This window comes from Musca autumnalis, unplaced genomic scaffold (genome assembly GCF_047663935.1).
Source record: "Musca autumnalis isolate F117 unplaced genomic scaffold, ASM4766393v1 scaffold_5, whole genome shotgun sequence".
Classification (NCBI taxonomy): Eukaryota; Metazoa; Arthropoda; class Insecta; order Diptera; family Muscidae; genus Musca; species Musca autumnalis.
The window spans coordinates 172,509,066-172,526,098 of NW_027412088.1; the positions used below are offsets into that span (position 1 = coordinate 172,509,066).

Here is a 17,033-nt window from a genome sequence, read left to right on the forward strand (position 1 = left end):
AAAAAACTCACAGATGTGTTATCAAGCAAAAGAATGCATATTGAAGTCTTCAGTAGTTAACAGAAGACCTCTTGAGATTTGTTATGTGCTTTTGAAAACCTATATTGGCCTCCGAACTTCTATAAACAGCTATGCGAACTCCTATAACTTAGAACCCCTTACCCTAATATTCGAACCCCTTACCTAAAATCTTTTCGTACAAAAATTAAAATCACGTCCTGATGTATGTTTTTGAGAAAAAATTATCCTCAGGTCCTAAAAAAGTTTTTTTCTACAGCTAAAATCTGACTTTACGTTCTAAGAAACTTTTTCCCATAGCTCACATAAAGTAAATTTTAAAAATAAAAATCAAGTAATTATATTTTCTTCTACAATTTCTGCAATAAATATTTCAATTCCGAATTTTGTTTTTGTAAAAATACACATTCCGCATCGAGTTGAGAGCGTTTCTTCAGCACCTCCAAATAATGATTTAGGCCATGTTCAATAGTTTTCCACAGATTTTGCTTATCCTGGGGCATAAAATTGGCAAATTGTTGCCAATAGCTGCGTATGCGATCCTCATCCCATGCCAAGAGGTCAACCTCGGATTCAAAAGTCAAGTCCCTGAAATGTACACCAATTTAAACTTTGTGATATATCAGGAATTTCTAACAGAGTTACAAACTTCTTATTATCCTGTTTGGCACCTGCCGATTTGCCTCTTATCTGTTGGCGGGTAAATTCATTTAGAGCTGTTAAAACCAACGCTGGTTCCATTACCAAAATGTGATTAGAACAAGGGGTGTTGGAGGAGGCCTATTAAAAAATGTGTGATTAAGCCCCGGAAAAATTAAAGTTGTTCTAGTCTTACCTCTGAACTACGTTCTGATTTGTCTTCACTTTCCACTGACCCATCCTTAAATGAATGCAATGCCTTTAGGGACTTCTGGTTCACACCCTCTGAACAATTTGGACACCATGAATAGGGTTCAAAATAGCTTACCAAACTATTGACCACATCAATGTCGGTTATATGCAAAGCCTGGAAATATATGGAAGGTTGTTAGTTTCAAAATTCTCGCAAAATCTTTTCCAACTTCTTCATCTTCTTCTTACCGAAAATATATTCTCAATTCGCACCAAACATTTTTCTTCATCGGTATAGGGTTTCAATATTTCCAACAGGCGTTCTTCTATTAAAAATCCTGCACGATCTGAGATTTTTTGCAATATATCATTTAACTGGCGTTGATTGACTTTTTTGTTCGTTGGCCTCGAATTACCAGAAGAAGATAAGCGCTGCCTATTGCGACCATATGAAGCCGGTGCGGTTTTGGGTTTGGAACCTACAATGATTCAGTAAAATTGTAAAAACTTAATTTGAAATAATGCAGAAAAATATCTGCTCGGGCCCAAGGGTGCCTCCTCCGGTCCTGAGGCACATTTTCATAAAAAAATACTTTCTTATGCCTTCAGTTATTTTTTCTATAAACGCTTCTTCGGATTCTCTTCTCAGACCCTGAGAACCCTATTCTTTCACAGAAACTGTCCTCAAGTTTCATTTTGGTATTTTTCTTACCATTTCCCTTGGCCTTTGTGAAATCCAAACTCTCCAAATCTGTTGCAGGTCTTTCCCACTTGCGTCCCAACTGTTGTTCATATAAAATCCGATCCACATCCCAGACACTGCTAAGCAAATCCTTAATTTCTTTGAAATGCATGGCCCATACTTTGTTAAACTGGAAAAGATTAGAACTTTATAGACCCTTCTTGATTCACACCTCCTGCATACGCTCCACCTCCCTACATTACCTTACTCCTATTACTCTTACGAAAATGTTCCGATTTCAATTGCAGTTCATTTATGCTGGCATGTAGCTTCTGAATTTCTTCTGTATAACGTTCCATAACCTGGCGATTGTTTTGCTTCAGCGTGTCCAGTTTCCGCTTCAGCAGAACTATGGATTCATTGAACTTGGCAACGCGACGTTTTTGCTGATTGTTAATGATAATATTCTCCTCGTTGCGCTTCTGCAGCACCTGATAATTGTAGTCAATCTTTTCGGAATTAATCAAAATATTTGCTCGGGTCTTGCGAATTTCCAATTCCAACATTTCCGCATCTTTTTCCAAGCGTATGCGTGTTGCCCGCGTAATCTCTTCCTGTTTGGTGCGTATCTTCTCCAATTCTTCAGCATAAAGCTCCTGCTTTTCTTTGACTAAATGCATTTTCCGCTCCTCCTTTACGGTAAGATCATCATACATTCTCGACCATTTATCCTGCGATGCTTGATGTAATTTCTTCTTTTCACTGTCTATTGCCTCTTGGAGTTCATGGAGATTTTCCTTATAGGATTTCTTTAGCAACTCAATTTGATCATCAATTCTTTCGACCAGGAAACAAACATCTTCAGACTGCTTGTCCTGATCGGCATTGTATTTTTCATTGATACGTTTCAGCTCCAATTGGCATTTTTCTATCAACTCATCTTTACTGCTCATCATTTGGGCTATACTTTCACGCTGCTTTTGCATTTCTTCAAATATTGCCATCGGTTCCCGCATTTCATTCATTTCCAACCACTTGGCATTGATTTCATCGAAAAGCTTGAGAGTTTCTTCGGCTTCATTATTCAATTCCTGATGGAGATCTGAAAGAAGAGAGAAGGAGAAACGATAATTGAAATACGTACGTCGGGAATTGTGTGTGAGGGCCTTAAGCCCTCATATAGGCAGAACATCTCCTAACGTCTTGTGAAGACTGGAAAAAATCTCTTGAAGTCTTCTAAAACAGAAGAAAACCTGTTAAAGTCTTCCAAAGAGAGATAAGGGACACACGAAGTCTTCTAAAGACAAAAGAAGACCTCTTGAGGTTCTCAAAGACAGAAGAAAGCCCCTTCAGCACTTATAAATAGAGAAGCGGACGTCGGGAGCTCTTAAAAGGGCAGAGGCAGACCCCTTTGATGTCTTCAAACGACAGAAGAAGATCTTTTGGGATATTCTGAAGACAGAAAAAACACCTTTTAAGGTCTTCTAAAAATAGATGAATAATTTTTGGGAGCTTCTAAAGACAGGATACAAACTCCTGAGGTCTTCTAAAGACAGAAGAAGAGATCCTGTGGTCTTCTAAATAATAATAAGCCGACAGAAGACCTGTTTATGTATTTTATACAGGACATAAGACCTCTTCAGGTCTTTCATAGGCAACGGAACACCTCTTGAGGTCTATAAGCAACAGAAGACCTTCTGAGGTCCTTTATAGGCAACAGCAGACTCCTTGAGGTCTTCCGTAGGCTACAGAAGACCCCTTGATGTCATCTATAGGCAACAAAAGACCTATTGAGGTCCTTTATAGGCAACAAAACACCTATCGAGGTCTTCTATAGGCAACATAAGACCTCTTGAGTAAACAGAGGAACTTTTGAGGTATTCTGTGGCCAACAGAAAGCCTCATGGAGTCTTCTATAGGCAACAGAAGCACTCTTAAGATCTGATATTTGCAACAGAAAACCGATTGAGGTCCTTTAGAGTCTGCAGAAGACCTCTTGGGCCTTTTATAGACTAAAGAAAACCTCCTGTAAAAGACCTCTATCTAAAGTTCTTGTAAAAAACGAAAACGACATTGCGAGACCTTTTAAGGACAGAAGAAAAACTTTTGAGGTCATCTAAAACCGGAAGAAAAACTCTTGAAGTCTTCTAAAGACTGAATAGAACAACTTTAGCTGTCCTGAACGCAGAAGAAAATATGTCGAAGTTTCCTAAAAGGCAAAGTGTTCTGAACAGCATTTAGACGACTCAAACGGTCTTCTTCTGCCTTAAGAAGACCTAAAAAGGCTTTATTTTGTCTTTGGAAGATCTCGAAAGGTCTTCTTTCGCCTTCGGAAGACCTCGAAAGATTTTCCTTTTCCTTTATAAGACTTCAAAATGTCTTCTTTTGGCTTGATAAAAACTGTAAAGGTCTTCTTCTGTCTTTAGAAGACATCAACAGTTATACTCCAAAAGTTCATTTTTGTCTTGGAAGGACTACAAGAGGTGTTCTTTCGCCTTCGGAAGACCTCAAAAGGTGGCCTTTTTTACTTTAGGTTTGGTTTTTTGTTTGGCCTTGGAAGGTTTTCCTTATCCTTTGGAAATCCTCATGACAGTCTTCTGCAAACATTAGCAATCCTCAGGAGGGATTCTTTTTTCTTTGGAAGACGTCAAGAGATCTTCTTCTGCTTTTAGAAAACCTTAAGAGAAAAATTTTCCTTTAGAAGGGTTCAAAGGTCATTCTTTTATCTTTGGATGGCATCAAGGAGTCTGTTTTGCCACTAAAATACCTCAAAAGATCTTCTTCTGCCTTTAGAAGACATCACGAGAGTCTTCTTTTGCCTTTTGAAAACCTCAGGTAGGCTTCGTTTGTCTTTGGAAGACCGACCTTAAGAAGTTTTATTCTGCGTTAAGAAGACCTCAAGAGGTATAATCTTGTCCTTAGAAGATCTAAAATGTTTTATTTTACCTTAAGAGGTCTCCCTCTGCCTTTAAAAGACTCAGAAGATCTTATTCGTTCTTTAAAAGACCTCCGACGGGTTTCTTTTGGGTTTCTCAAGGGGCCTTCTATTGATATTAGAAGGCTTCGAGAGGTCTTCTATCTACAGAAAATCTCAAAAAACCTCTACCCGTAGAATATTGATTAAATTCGTATCTTCCTCCAAATCTCACCTTCCTCTCTCTTCTTTTTACTGCGACACTGCAACAGCTCCTGCTGTTCATTGGCTGCTTTAATGTTGTTGACCAATTCATTGCCAAAATCCAAAAGTTCCTCCAAACACTTATCACTTTTCTCCAATTGAAGTTCAATGTCACTTTTATCCTTTCCCTCGGGCCTAAAGAAAAAAAACAGAAAAAAATAATTATTCTTCTCATTTATATAATATCCTTTGCACTTACATATCCTTTAATGTCTCATGAAGTTTATCCCTTTTAAGTTTACTACCCATATCGAAAATGTGGGGCAGTTTCTCTTTTATGTCCCTTTTAATGCCCACATACGGTATGAATCCTGTTCGAAGACTATCCTTGGAAGATTCTTGCTTTGGCCCTCCTTCAGCATCTCCATCGCCACCTCCAGCATTTTGTTCATCGCAATTTTCCATAACTTGAGAATAAATTTTATTGTTGATTGTTGGATTCGGAACTGTTGAAAATAAATGTACTGCTTTTTGAACAACACAAATTGAAATTTGTTTTGAATATTATGACCATGGCAACCAGGAAATAAAGCTTCATTCACGATATATAACTAGGAAATAAAGCTAATAACGATTTTCATTCACAATATGATGTTAATGTCAGGAAAAAGCGATAGATGGCAATAAGAGTATTTTAGTGCCATGTGTATGCTTAAATTAACCACAAATATATATGAAAATAGGTAAAACCGTCGTTTGTCGATAATACGGTGTTCTAAAAATGGTGTCAATACTCCACTATACCACTACTCTACTAAAATTTGGCAGCACTACAGTGCTGGTAAGTCCCGGTCCACACTAGAGTGAATTTCATTAAAAAATTTCATGAAATTAGGTGTTCTTAGGTTGAATTCTCCACAACAGCAATTTCATGATTTTACTCGTCTATGGAACTCGATCTATAGACGCATAGTTTCATGCCAAAATTTCAATGAAATTACTCTAGTGTGGCGCGGGACTAAATCTTTTGCCTACCTTGTGTGCTCTTATGTCGAAGGTCACACTAGAGTGTTTCATTGAAACAATTTCAAAAAAAAAAAAAATAAATAAATAAATGTCAATTCCATTACATATACCTCAAACAAATCCTCATGAAGGAGGGTATCCCGCAAAAGGCTATAATATAAACATGGCCTTATCGTTTGTATTGTGAAATAAATATTCAATCAACTTTCCGCCGTTGCAACTTAAGGGAGAAAGTGAAAAAATTCACGGGGAATTGCCGTTCATGATAACCCCCTACATATATTGTGAGGATCCTAAAAACATGGACTTATGTAGGTCTCGTGCATCTGCTTATTGTTATCCACAAAATAATTTTTTATATTAATTTACATTACAAATAGTAAAACTGTAACGTTTTGGGCATAAGTTGAGCTTAGGACCCGGTCCCGGATTAAGTTAATAACTATACCACAGATAGCCATAGAGGTCCTGAGTACAACGATATACATTTTGTCTTGCACAAGTCCATACTTCCCGAGATATGAGCCTCTGAAGTTCCAAAAATCCCTTGTTAAAGTAAGAAAAAAATTAAATTTAAAAAAATTTTGTTCCCGTGCCCTCGATTGGCTCCTGTCCATAGGAGAAAGTCTTAAATCGCCGGCCGAAGGCCGGCCACCTAGAAAAAACTATACAATTTAAAAAAATAATTTTCGGGACCGGGGGGCTCTACATGGGAATGAGAAATGTCTTTGGTGATTGTGGAACTTTGAAGGCCCATAACTCTGGAAGTATGGACTTGTGCAAGACAAAATTTATATCGTTATATTCAGGAACCCAAGGGCTATGTGTGGTATATATATCATCAAAATCCGGGACCGGGCCCTAAACTCAAATTGTTCCACGTTTTGTTATGCACATTACGATCTATACGTACGCCACAATCAATCTGTAGAAACCTTTAACCGGCTGTCTTATTTTGCGCAAACGAAAAAAATGATCATTCTTGTTCCAGTGGTCCGTAAGTAAGTACAAACTATCCGTGCAGAAATGTCTCCCCTCAACCCCTCTCCCATCAATTGGTCATGTCAAGTAGTCAATTTTCTTCAACGACTTTTCCAGATTTCGCCGTCGCTCAGCAAATCGAAGAAAATGGCACAAATCATGAAAACTGTCCCTGGGCGTGCCCTACAAAGTCCTGATCTAGTGACTAGAGTGATTTTATTGAAAAAATTGCTTGAAATTATGCGATCGGCCCCCATAGTAGAGTAACAGACAGTTTCTGTATGTCGAAAGAAGAATGTGTGCGAATGAAACACGTCCAAACTCTTGTGTATTTTTCAAATTTGTTTTTTGTTTTGAAGCAAAAGCAAAGGTAAAATTATTTGGAAAGCTAAAGTTTGGGCGTGTTTCATTCGCACACATTCTTCTTTCGACATACAGAAACAGGCTGTAAGTCTGTGTTTAGACACACAATTTTCGCGGGAAAGTAAATTAAGTTTTTTGGGGGAGAGCGGAGAGGAAAGAGCTCCTCAATACTCTTTCCTACCCCCTATTGCCAAAAAAAAACTGAATTTACTTTCCCGAGAAATTTGTGTGTCTAACCACGGACTAAAATCATAAAATTGCTGTAGTGGGGAATTCGATTTAAGAACACCTAATTTCATGAATTTTTTTAATGAAATTCACGCTAGTGTGGACCGGGACAAATCCCAGCAAAAAATTTTGGAAGTTGTGCAATTGGAGTTATAATTACACAACATCTTTCGATGTAGTCCAACCGAGTTATGAAAAATGCACTCGGTTCGATAAATTTTATAAGTAGTTGCTGTAGAGATCCCTACCGAAAAAAAAAACAGTTGGTTGATCTCTACACATTTCTTCAAAAGATAAACAAGAGTGTATAAATTTCGAAGAATTTGTTATAAAATAAAGAAATAACAAATTAAGTTGCGAAGATTTTTGGGATACTTCACGAGACGGAAATTTTTAATGGAGTGGAGTTGGAGTCCATGTCGAAAGCTGAACTAGTGATGGGAAGGCAACATAAAAAACTTTAAGATGATGAAAGAAAATCAGATGCGCTTGGATTAAATCGATAGCGGAGGAAGTAAGCTCAAAAGTTGTTGAATTTAATGGAATCTTTTTTTAATTTGTGTTTATATAATAAAGTTCTTTGTGTTCTTGTTTTACACAAATAATAAATGCATTTTGTTTATTTTGGGATATTTCGCAATGGCTTGCATTTTAATTGCATCTTTAGACTGATTAAAAATGCAATACGAAGAATGCATATAAATTCTATCCAAAGCACTGCATCTTGAGCCGTGATTTGGATCGAAAATGGAGTGCATCCTAGCTGTGTGCTGTGGAAGCAAAATGGAGTGCATCCTAGCTGCGCGCTCTCTTGGAAAATTCATAAGTGAATTCATAGGAAAAGATGTCCTCCAACGGCAAATGTACCGTACACTTGTAGTGATTCAACTGCATCCGCGGATGCAAACTTTTTGCTGGGAATGTTACAAGTTGCTGCTATACAACAACAATTTGTTCCACGTTTCTACTGTGCTACCGGTAAGTTGGAATTTGATGCAGTTCCAAATTCCAATAATTTATAGGCACTTCCACAGTTTATACAGTTGGCCATTCAGCCCAAACTAGTTAGCCCTGACTATTTAGTTTGCTGTCAAATACATAAAATACAAAGGAAATCAAATCACAATAATGAACAATCTATTATGTTTGTTGTCAAATGTTGTTAACAGAACTCTGAATGGCCAACTGTATAAACTGTGGGCACTTCCTTATTTTGTTTACATGTACGTTGACACTAATAAATAATTAATTGCCTTAATTCATTTGTTTTATTTACAATCGTGGATTGAGATTTTACCCCTGTTTGCTCAGAAAAAAAACTGTATTTTGTGTTTCTGAATGTTCTGTAACGAATATACAAAAAAAAAATATATATACAGGTATGTGATGGAAATCGATTTCGATCGCAAAACGAGTCAAAAACGACTGTAGGTGTGATGAATGTACATTTTTCGATTTCGAATTGTTTTCGATATCGGTTTCATATTGCACTGTGTTCTATAGAAATTTTGATCAAAACAACGTGTGCTGCAATCCCATAATCGTTTATTTTTCTCGTTTTAAAAACGATCATATTTTTATGATCGAATTATAAACGATGTAATGAATTTTGAGAACTTTTTAGGAAAAAAACCTTGAAATTTAAGCACGCATATATAGAATAGAAACATTTACATTTATTTTATTTATTTTTGGTATTTTTTGTTACGAAAATTTTTGATATTTCGATAAAAATCTAATTTTAACATGTTTATTTTCTCCAAATTGATAAAGACAACCGCTTAATGTTGGTTGCCTTCACAGTTTATACAGTTGGCCATTCAGCCCAAACTAGTTAGCCCCAAAGACATAAATACAACTAATGCCAAGTTTACACTTGCGCTCTAAAATCCACTGGATTTCACGAAATCCTGAAATACACCCCGGTGTTTACACTTATTTTTTTGTTGATTTCAAGCATATCACAATAATCAAGGTAGATGCAAATGCGCAGCTGATCGAACATGAATTTTCGAAAAAAATTGTTGTAAATTGAATTAATCATCAAAAATTTACGACAATATAGAACTTTACTGCTTTATTTCGAAAATGATCGTAAAATTATCTATATATCGTATTAATTGTTTATAATACTAAGAAATTTAAAGCTAAAAAATGATTTTATCGTTGAGACATTATAATAATAAATTTTGATACATAAAAGTTGTGTTCAGAAACTGCAAAATATTACTACTTGCAGTATTTTCCCCGTTTAGTGCTAGAAATGCGTTCCAGTACTCCGAAATCTAGCAAGACTTGCACTTGATTTTGAATAAAAGCCTCTTCTCCTGTTCTCTGCTATAAAAATTTGGCCAAGTAAAAACTAGCAGCATGTTTTTTGGCATCTGAACACGATGGCTAATACGCTAATTTTGGCATTTTTGCTGGAGTTTTTGCAATTTCCGTCATTTTTTCGTTCCCGTATTTTTTAAGAAATTTGTATGGGGAAGCAATTTTTGACAATTCGATCTATTTTCTAACATTACCATTAAAAAAAGTACGTGAACACAATGAAAAATAGCATTGTAACAATGTAATTTAATATTTTTTCACGTTGTTTACAAATTTTGATATTAACATATTTTGTTCCAGCAATTCGCACATCTACCTTGTTTATTGTGATACGTGAAAAGTGTTGCAACTTTTGGTACTTTTTTAGGCAAAAGCAAGGTTGTATATCATGTGTACTGTGATTTCGATGTTGATTTCGCTGAAATCACGAAATAAGATGATTTCATTTTTGTATGCGAAATCATGATAAATTTTGCATGATTCCGCGCGAAATCACGAAACGCCTTCGAAATCACGAAAAGACGCCGAATGTAAACCAAACATAAGACTAGACAAAATGCATGCAACAAAAAATGTTTACGAAACTTTGTATTGAAACATTACCCTTAACAGGTTGCAGTTAATTCAAAATCGCAACCAAGGAGGAACATTTCATGTAATGGTATCAGAAACGAAATTTATGAATTCAAGGATCAATTCAAGAATAATTCTATGTCAATTGGATCGGTAAATTCGGTTAAATACGTAAAAATGTATAAAAGAAAAAAATGTTATATCACCATATCGTAATATAACATTATGTTAAATTCAAAAGCCATTCACTGAAGAATGATAGCAAAAAAAATGTCTTATCTTGTTGTATTTATGTCTTTGTTAGCCCTGACTATTTAGTTTGCTGTCAAATACATAAAATACAAAGGAAATCAAATCACAATAATGAACAATCTATTATGTTTGTTGTCAAATGTTGTTAACAGAACTCTGAATGGCCAACTGTATAAACTGTGGTAGCCTTGTTTGTAGTTCTCATGTAACCCTGCGTTTACACATGACAGGACAGTTGAGTACATGTATTGATTGTCAAAACCCCAAAACTTGCCTGGGTGACGTAGGCGTCCAGACAACTGCAAAAACAGTTGTAAAATTATGAATGAAAATCATCGATTTCCTTTTATTTTCCGTACACATATTTTGTTTTTGTTCATGTTCTTTTGTTTTCAACACATTTCAATTATTATCTCACACATTTTTACAAAAAATGTCAAATATTTGATAACCCTACTGTCTGTGAAAAACTGATGGACAGCTGGGAGACAGCCGTCAAATGTATGTATGTGTTATGGGTACTTTACACGGTATGTTTTTTTACATATGAGTTGTCACTTCTCCAATACAAGATGTATATGCAAAGTGACAACTCATATGTAAAAACATATCGTGTAAAGTACCCATAAGTAAATCAGAGTTGTATTTGAAGACAAATTGTCTGGTGTAAACGCCTAGTAAAGGAATTGACATTTGAAACCTAGTGGGTTTGTTAAGTCCGCTTATATTTAAACGTACTATTATGTAGGTCCCGTACATCTGCTTATTATTCTCCACAAAGTAATATTTTATATTAATTTACATTACAAATAGTAAAACTGTAACGTTTTGTTATGCACATTACGTTCTATACGTACGCCACAATCAATCTGTAGAAACCTTTAACCGGCTGTCTTATTTTGCGCAAACGAGCAAAAAATGATCATTCTTGTTCCAGTGGTCCGTAAGTAAGTACAAACTATCCGTGCAGAAATGTCTCCCCTCTCCCCTCAATTAGATCATGTTAAGTAATAAATTTTCTTCAACGACTATTCCAGATTTCGTCGTCGCTCAGCAAATCAAAGAAAATGGCACAAATCATGAAAACTGTGGCCGGTCGTGCCCATCAAATGTTGCAGGTTGCTGCTAAAAACCAACAATTTGTTCCACGTTTCTATTGTGCTGCTGGTAAGTTGGAATTTGATGCAGTTCATCCTCCCTCCTCTTGTCTTTTAATAGTTAATTAATAGTGAGCTCTATTGATTTGTTTGACCTTCTTTGGGGTTAATGGCAGAGAAAGTGCATCAGTGATAATGAAAAATACATTGGGTTGCTTTGATTAAAGTGCCGGTAGTTTTTAGAAGACTTTTTGTTTTGTTTTCCACTTTAATAGTTATGGAAGAAAAACAGTGATAACACATTACGTAACTTCTTAGAGGGTCAACAATTTTTATTTTTAACGTTTTTATGTTTTAAACTATTAACACTTTGAACTTTGCCAATTGATAACTTAGATGGGAATATGTTCTCGGATTTATATTATGGCAGTTAAATAATGAAATCCACAATTTCTTATCAATTGATGTTGAGACCAATTAGTTCCAGAATTATCAGACAGACCCGCACTCTTTTTATCTATGCAAATGTTTATGGCCTCTTATTATTCTCCACACGAGTTGCATAGATAATTATTTCTACATTGCTCACTATATATTCTATAAGATTTAATTAATTGATTCTGTCTCTTCCCACCCCCACAGCCAACAACTTTGAATTCATCAAAACCGAATTGGCTGGTGAAAAGAAAAATGTTGCCGTCATCACCTTGAATCGCCCAAAAGCCTTGAATGCTTTGTGCAATGGTTTGATGAAGGAATTGAGCTCGACCTTGGATCAATACGAAAAGGATAACAGCATTGCAGCCATTGTTATTACCGGTAGCGAGAAGGCTTTTGCCGCTGGTGCTGACATCAAGGAAATGCAACCCAACACCTATTCCCAATGCATTATGGGAAATTTCTTGAATGACTGGACCCGTGTCGCTAAGTGCCAAAAACCCATTATTGCTGCCGTCAACGGTTATGCATTGGGAGGTGGTTGTGAATTGGCCATGATGTGCGATATCATCTATGCTGGTGATAAGGCTAAATTTGGTCAACCTGAGATTGCTTTGGGTACCATTCCCGGTGCTGGTGGCACCCAACGTTTGACCCGTGTCGTTGGCAAGTCCAAGGCCATGGAAATGTGCTTGACCGGTAACATGATCAGCGCTGCTGAAGCTGAGAAGACTGGTTTGGTCAGCAAGGTTGTTCCCGCCGATCAATTGGTTGCTGAAGCTGTTAAATTAGGTGAAAAGATCGGTACCCACTCCCAATTGATTGTTCAATTATGCAAGGAAGCCGTTAACACTGCCTACGAAACCACTTTGCAAGAGGGTTTGAAATACGAGAGGAGGACTTTCCACGCCACTTTCTCAACTGTAAGTACAAGTTTTTTCCCCAAATTTATAAATATAATTTTTATAAAGACTTTAGGATCAACATGTTTAAGACATTAAGGTCTTTTCATATAAGGTCGTAGGTCTTCTCATATAAAACTTCTACGTCTTCTCTCTTTAATGGAATACTATGAGATATTATTATAGAAGACCTTCAAGTTTTCTCATTGGTGACTTGAAGGGCTTCCCTTAGAAGACCTGAAGGCCTTCTTATAGAAGACTTTTTCAAGATCTTCTCGTAGAAGACTTGAAGCTCTCCTGTAGTGACATTAAGGTTTTCTTATAGAAGACTTTAAAGTCTTTACGTAGAAGACTTTAAGGTCATCTCATAGAAGACTTTAAGGTCTTCTCATAGAAGACTTGAATGACCTCTCACATATGACATTAAGGTCTTCTCATAGTAGGCTTTAAGGACTTCTCACAGAAGATTTTAAAATCTTCTCAAAGAAGACTAAGGTCTTCTAATATATGACTTTAAGGTCTTCTAATAGATGACTTTAAGGTCTTCTCAAAGAAAACTCTAAAGGACTTCTCATAGAAACTTTATTTAGGGTCATATCATTGAAGACTTTAAGGTCTTCCATTGAAGACTTTAAGGTCTTCTCATAGAAGCCTTCAAGCCTATTAACACTAAAGGAGTGAAAGAATATCAATATCTTACACTTATTTATTTTTCCCACTTTAAAAAAATGTTCAAACTTTTCAAATTTTTCTTTCTTTCACTTTACAGGAGGACCGCAAGGAAGGTATGACCGCCTTCGTTGAAAAACGCCCAGCCAAATTCAACAACAACTAAATTTACATTTAATCGCCTTAAAAAAACTAAATATTGCTGAGCAAATTTAAGAATCAAAGTCCAACAACAATTTACCAGTAATGCATTTATATCTATTTTTGATATTGAAAACTAAGTTTTCACATTTTTTTGTAACTGTGTTAATTCTTAAAAAAGATCACGAAAATATATACACTGAAGCCATATAAAATAAGAAAAAAGGGTATTTTAAATTTCTTTTACAACTAAAAACAAATCTTATGATAAGTATTTATCACATTTATCTTATCGTACAATAGGTGTACATAAACTTAGATAAACTGTCATTGGTGATAATTTTAAACATGTGCAAATAAGTTATGGAAGGAGCCGGACGAATGAATGAAGAATTATATTAGGTTAGGTTCAAGAAGGTGCGACATATTAGTCACTTCAAACGGAGAAAAGGGAAAGAAGAGTTTGGTAAAAATTATCCAAACGACCAGTCCTAACTGGATTTTAGGGCAAATGCCTTAGCGTTTGTGGGGGAGTTACCAAAAAGAATGAACCCAATTGAACAAAAATTAAATAAATATTTTCTAGACATATCAAATTTGCAATTTACAGTATTAGATTGGTCTAGCTTACATTTTTACAACAGAAAAGATTCCACGTACCACTATGTTATACCAAACACAAGTTATCGGCGACGTAGCGTAGCGTGTTTTTTTTTTTTTTTTTTTGATTTGAATTAATGAGGAAAAAATATCAGAACAAGTTGTACACAAAATTTATAGTTGAACTATTTTTTGATAATAGAGAAGAAAATATACAGCCCTATTCTGAACGCATGGGAGTTGGGAATTTTTTCCCATTCCCACATTTTCGTATTCTGAATAAAATTTTGTGGGAGTTTTTTCCCCATTTCCCATCTCCCCTCATTCTGAATGAAGTTCGAATTGGGAATTTGTTCCCATGGGAAAAAAGTATACATTCTCTATCTTGAATTGTGGGAGAATTTTGTGTCTTTTTGTGGGAAAAATCTCCCCAGCAAACAGTGTGGGAATTTGAAAAAAAAAAAATCAAGAAATTTCATATTTTTATGTAATTTCATATTTTAAGACATCTACACGACAAAATTATTACAAATATTTATAATCGTTTGCTTAATAAAAGCATACAAAATGTACTGTAAAATATCGATGCTTTACTTTCTCAACCTCGTATCTTAGAAAAATGTGATTTTGATATTTTCATATCAAACGATTGCTATTTTTTCGTTTTATTAGTGCAACAACTTATTTTCTCAATATGTTGTCGCTATTCTGTGAAAATGGATCAAATATATTCTCGTATCTCATTCACTCCTATTTTCGTAACTACATCAAACTCTTATCTTAATTCCCAGGCGAAACGGCAGAAGCAAGGATACTGAAATTTTGAGTGAGGATTTCTATCGATGATTAGGTGTGTGATAAGACTCGCTTTTTCAAATGCGTACAAGAAATTAAAAAGGTAAAAACAAGTACTTCAAATTGTACAATTTGATTGACTGACTGGTAATCAACACCGAGGAGAGAGCGGCTGAATCTAGAATCTTGAAATTTTGGGTGAGGGTACCTATTAATACGTAGGTGTGTGATAAGACTGTGTACTAAAATTGGAATATTTGAACACTGATAGAGAGCAGGATAGTTGTATAAAAGGGTTTTTGCAAATTCGAACAATAAGACTAGTAGTAAAATTAATATTAAAATATTTTGTAAATAATAACAGTATTATTACACAAAACAATTAATCATATTCTGACACTGCTGCGTAATAGAAGACTAAAAAAGAAGAGATACATGTCTCGGCGTTTGTCGCTATTACATGCATTTTTGTTGTTATGAGGCCCAAACATTTGAGGCCTTGGTATCAAGAGGAATATTTTTTAGGCTCATAGCTTTAAACCAATTAAGAATTTCGATTTACTCTTAAAGGCAAACGTGTAGCTTTTGCCATAAAGAACAAAAATGGTTAACATATAAAATACCTGAAACGTCATTTTGAAGGACAAAATCCCTACTTACTTCTTCTTTTTATTTGGGACGGGGAGGGTGTTTGTCTATAGCTATCAAACTGTTAAAAATTCAATTAAACAACTAACTAAAATGTGCCTAAAATATCAATAAATTTCTTCTACATCTTTGACTCAGAGAGAAAAATGATCGCTTTTGACATCTAGGACCCTAATCCTTGAAAGCCCATAACAGCAAAGTTTATGTGACAGAGACAACGCTGCAGTGTCCGAATATGGTTAATTTGTTCGTGTTGCGTGGTGTTACTATTTAGAAAATACGTTGAAATTAGTCAACATATACTCATTTTTGTTCGCCACTGTATGTGTATGCACAAAACTAAATAGTACTTCCATGTACATACTAACGTATGAATCTAAAGTGCGGTTAACGGAGTAGTTTTTGTTCTCAATTATGAATTCAACAAACTAGTATCTTATTCATCAAGTAACAAAAATTGAAATTATTGTTAATGCAGCAAACTCGTATCTTAATAATTGCGTTTCGTGCTTAAACGGAAAAAGATTAATGGGTCTATCTTCTATTGCCACTAAACTTGAGTTGCGTTGTCAGTTGTCTGCGCGACTGAGACGAAATGTTGTACCATTAATGTCAACTCAACTGGGTGGTCGATAAACATGTTATCGATCAGTGTTTTTTCAAACTTGTGACCTCTATTCGAAAAAAAAAAACATTTTAAAAATAATTGCGCTTTGGATAACTCTTTTGTGTATTCTGGACAATATTTTAATATTTTGGCTGAGTTTTGGAAAACGACCCAAGATTGGAATATAACCATTGAATCTTCGGATCGTCAAGTTTTATTTGCTGTCCCAAAAAATGATAAGTTCGGTGGAATTATTTTTTGATGATGAAGAAAATGTACAGGACATTGCATCTATTAGAAGATATTAGAAGAAATGTGAGGAACAAGTCGAATCCATTGGAATTGCCATCTGCACTGTAAGCTGATGATCATGTGGAAAGATCTGTATAATCAGTAAATTATTTCAGGTTTAAGGCCGTATTTTCGATTGCCAAAGGATGCCGTAGTTTACGTTGTGGAAACGTTAAAGGATGACTTCAAAGTAAGTTACAGATCAACAGCAATACCCCCACTTTTAAAAGTGTGCGCAGCGTTGCGATTCTTGGAGGACGGAAGTTTCCAAAAGTCCCATGGCAATGATTTCAACAATTGCATGGCTCAATCTACATTGTCGAGAGTATTGAAAGAAGTTGTCCACTTGATAGAGGAGAAATTGTGCCAAAATTGGATCGTTTCGAAGTTGACAGAGGAGGAAAAAAGGCAAAATAAAAACCATTTTTATTCAAAAACGAAA

General features: G+C 35.5%; 2 protein-coding genes and 1 long non-coding RNA gene across 3 annotated transcripts; 2 read left to right on the forward strand and 1 right to left on the reverse strand.

Moving 5' to 3' along the window:
* Nucleotides 1-333: 333 nt before the first annotated feature.
* Nucleotides 334-5,249, reverse strand: LOC141405892 (dynein regulatory complex protein 1 homolog). The gene is made up of 8 exons (XM_073990758.1): nt 4,909-5,249; nt 4,681-4,844; nt 1,795-2,633; nt 1,562-1,721; nt 1,099-1,328; nt 854-1,024; nt 668-798; nt 334-606 (listed from the first exon to the last, which is right to left on the reverse strand). Exons 1-8 carry the CDS (start codon nt 5,112-5,114, stop codon nt 369-371), a joined length of 2,139 nt encoding a protein of 712 aa, XP_073846859.1. The 5' UTR covers nt 5,115-5,249; the 3' UTR covers nt 334-368.
* A 6,078-nt stretch (nt 5,250-11,327) lies between these two features.
* Nucleotides 11,328-13,877, forward strand: Echs1 (Enoyl-CoA hydratase, short chain 1). The gene is made up of 3 exons (XM_073990759.1): nt 11,328-11,570; nt 12,143-12,861; nt 13,610-13,877. The coding sequence occupies exons 1-3, from the start codon at nt 11,471-11,473 to the stop codon at nt 13,673-13,675; spliced, it is 885 nt and encodes a 294-aa protein (XP_073846860.1). The 5' UTR covers nt 11,328-11,470; the 3' UTR covers nt 13,676-13,877.
* Nucleotides 13,878-16,224: 2,347 nt separating this feature from the next.
* On the forward strand, nt 16,225-17,033 carry LOC141404739 (uncharacterized). The gene is made up of 2 exons (XR_012413073.1): nt 16,225-16,656; nt 16,708-17,033. It is a non-coding gene; the product is annotated as an uncharacterized lncRNA (long non-coding RNA).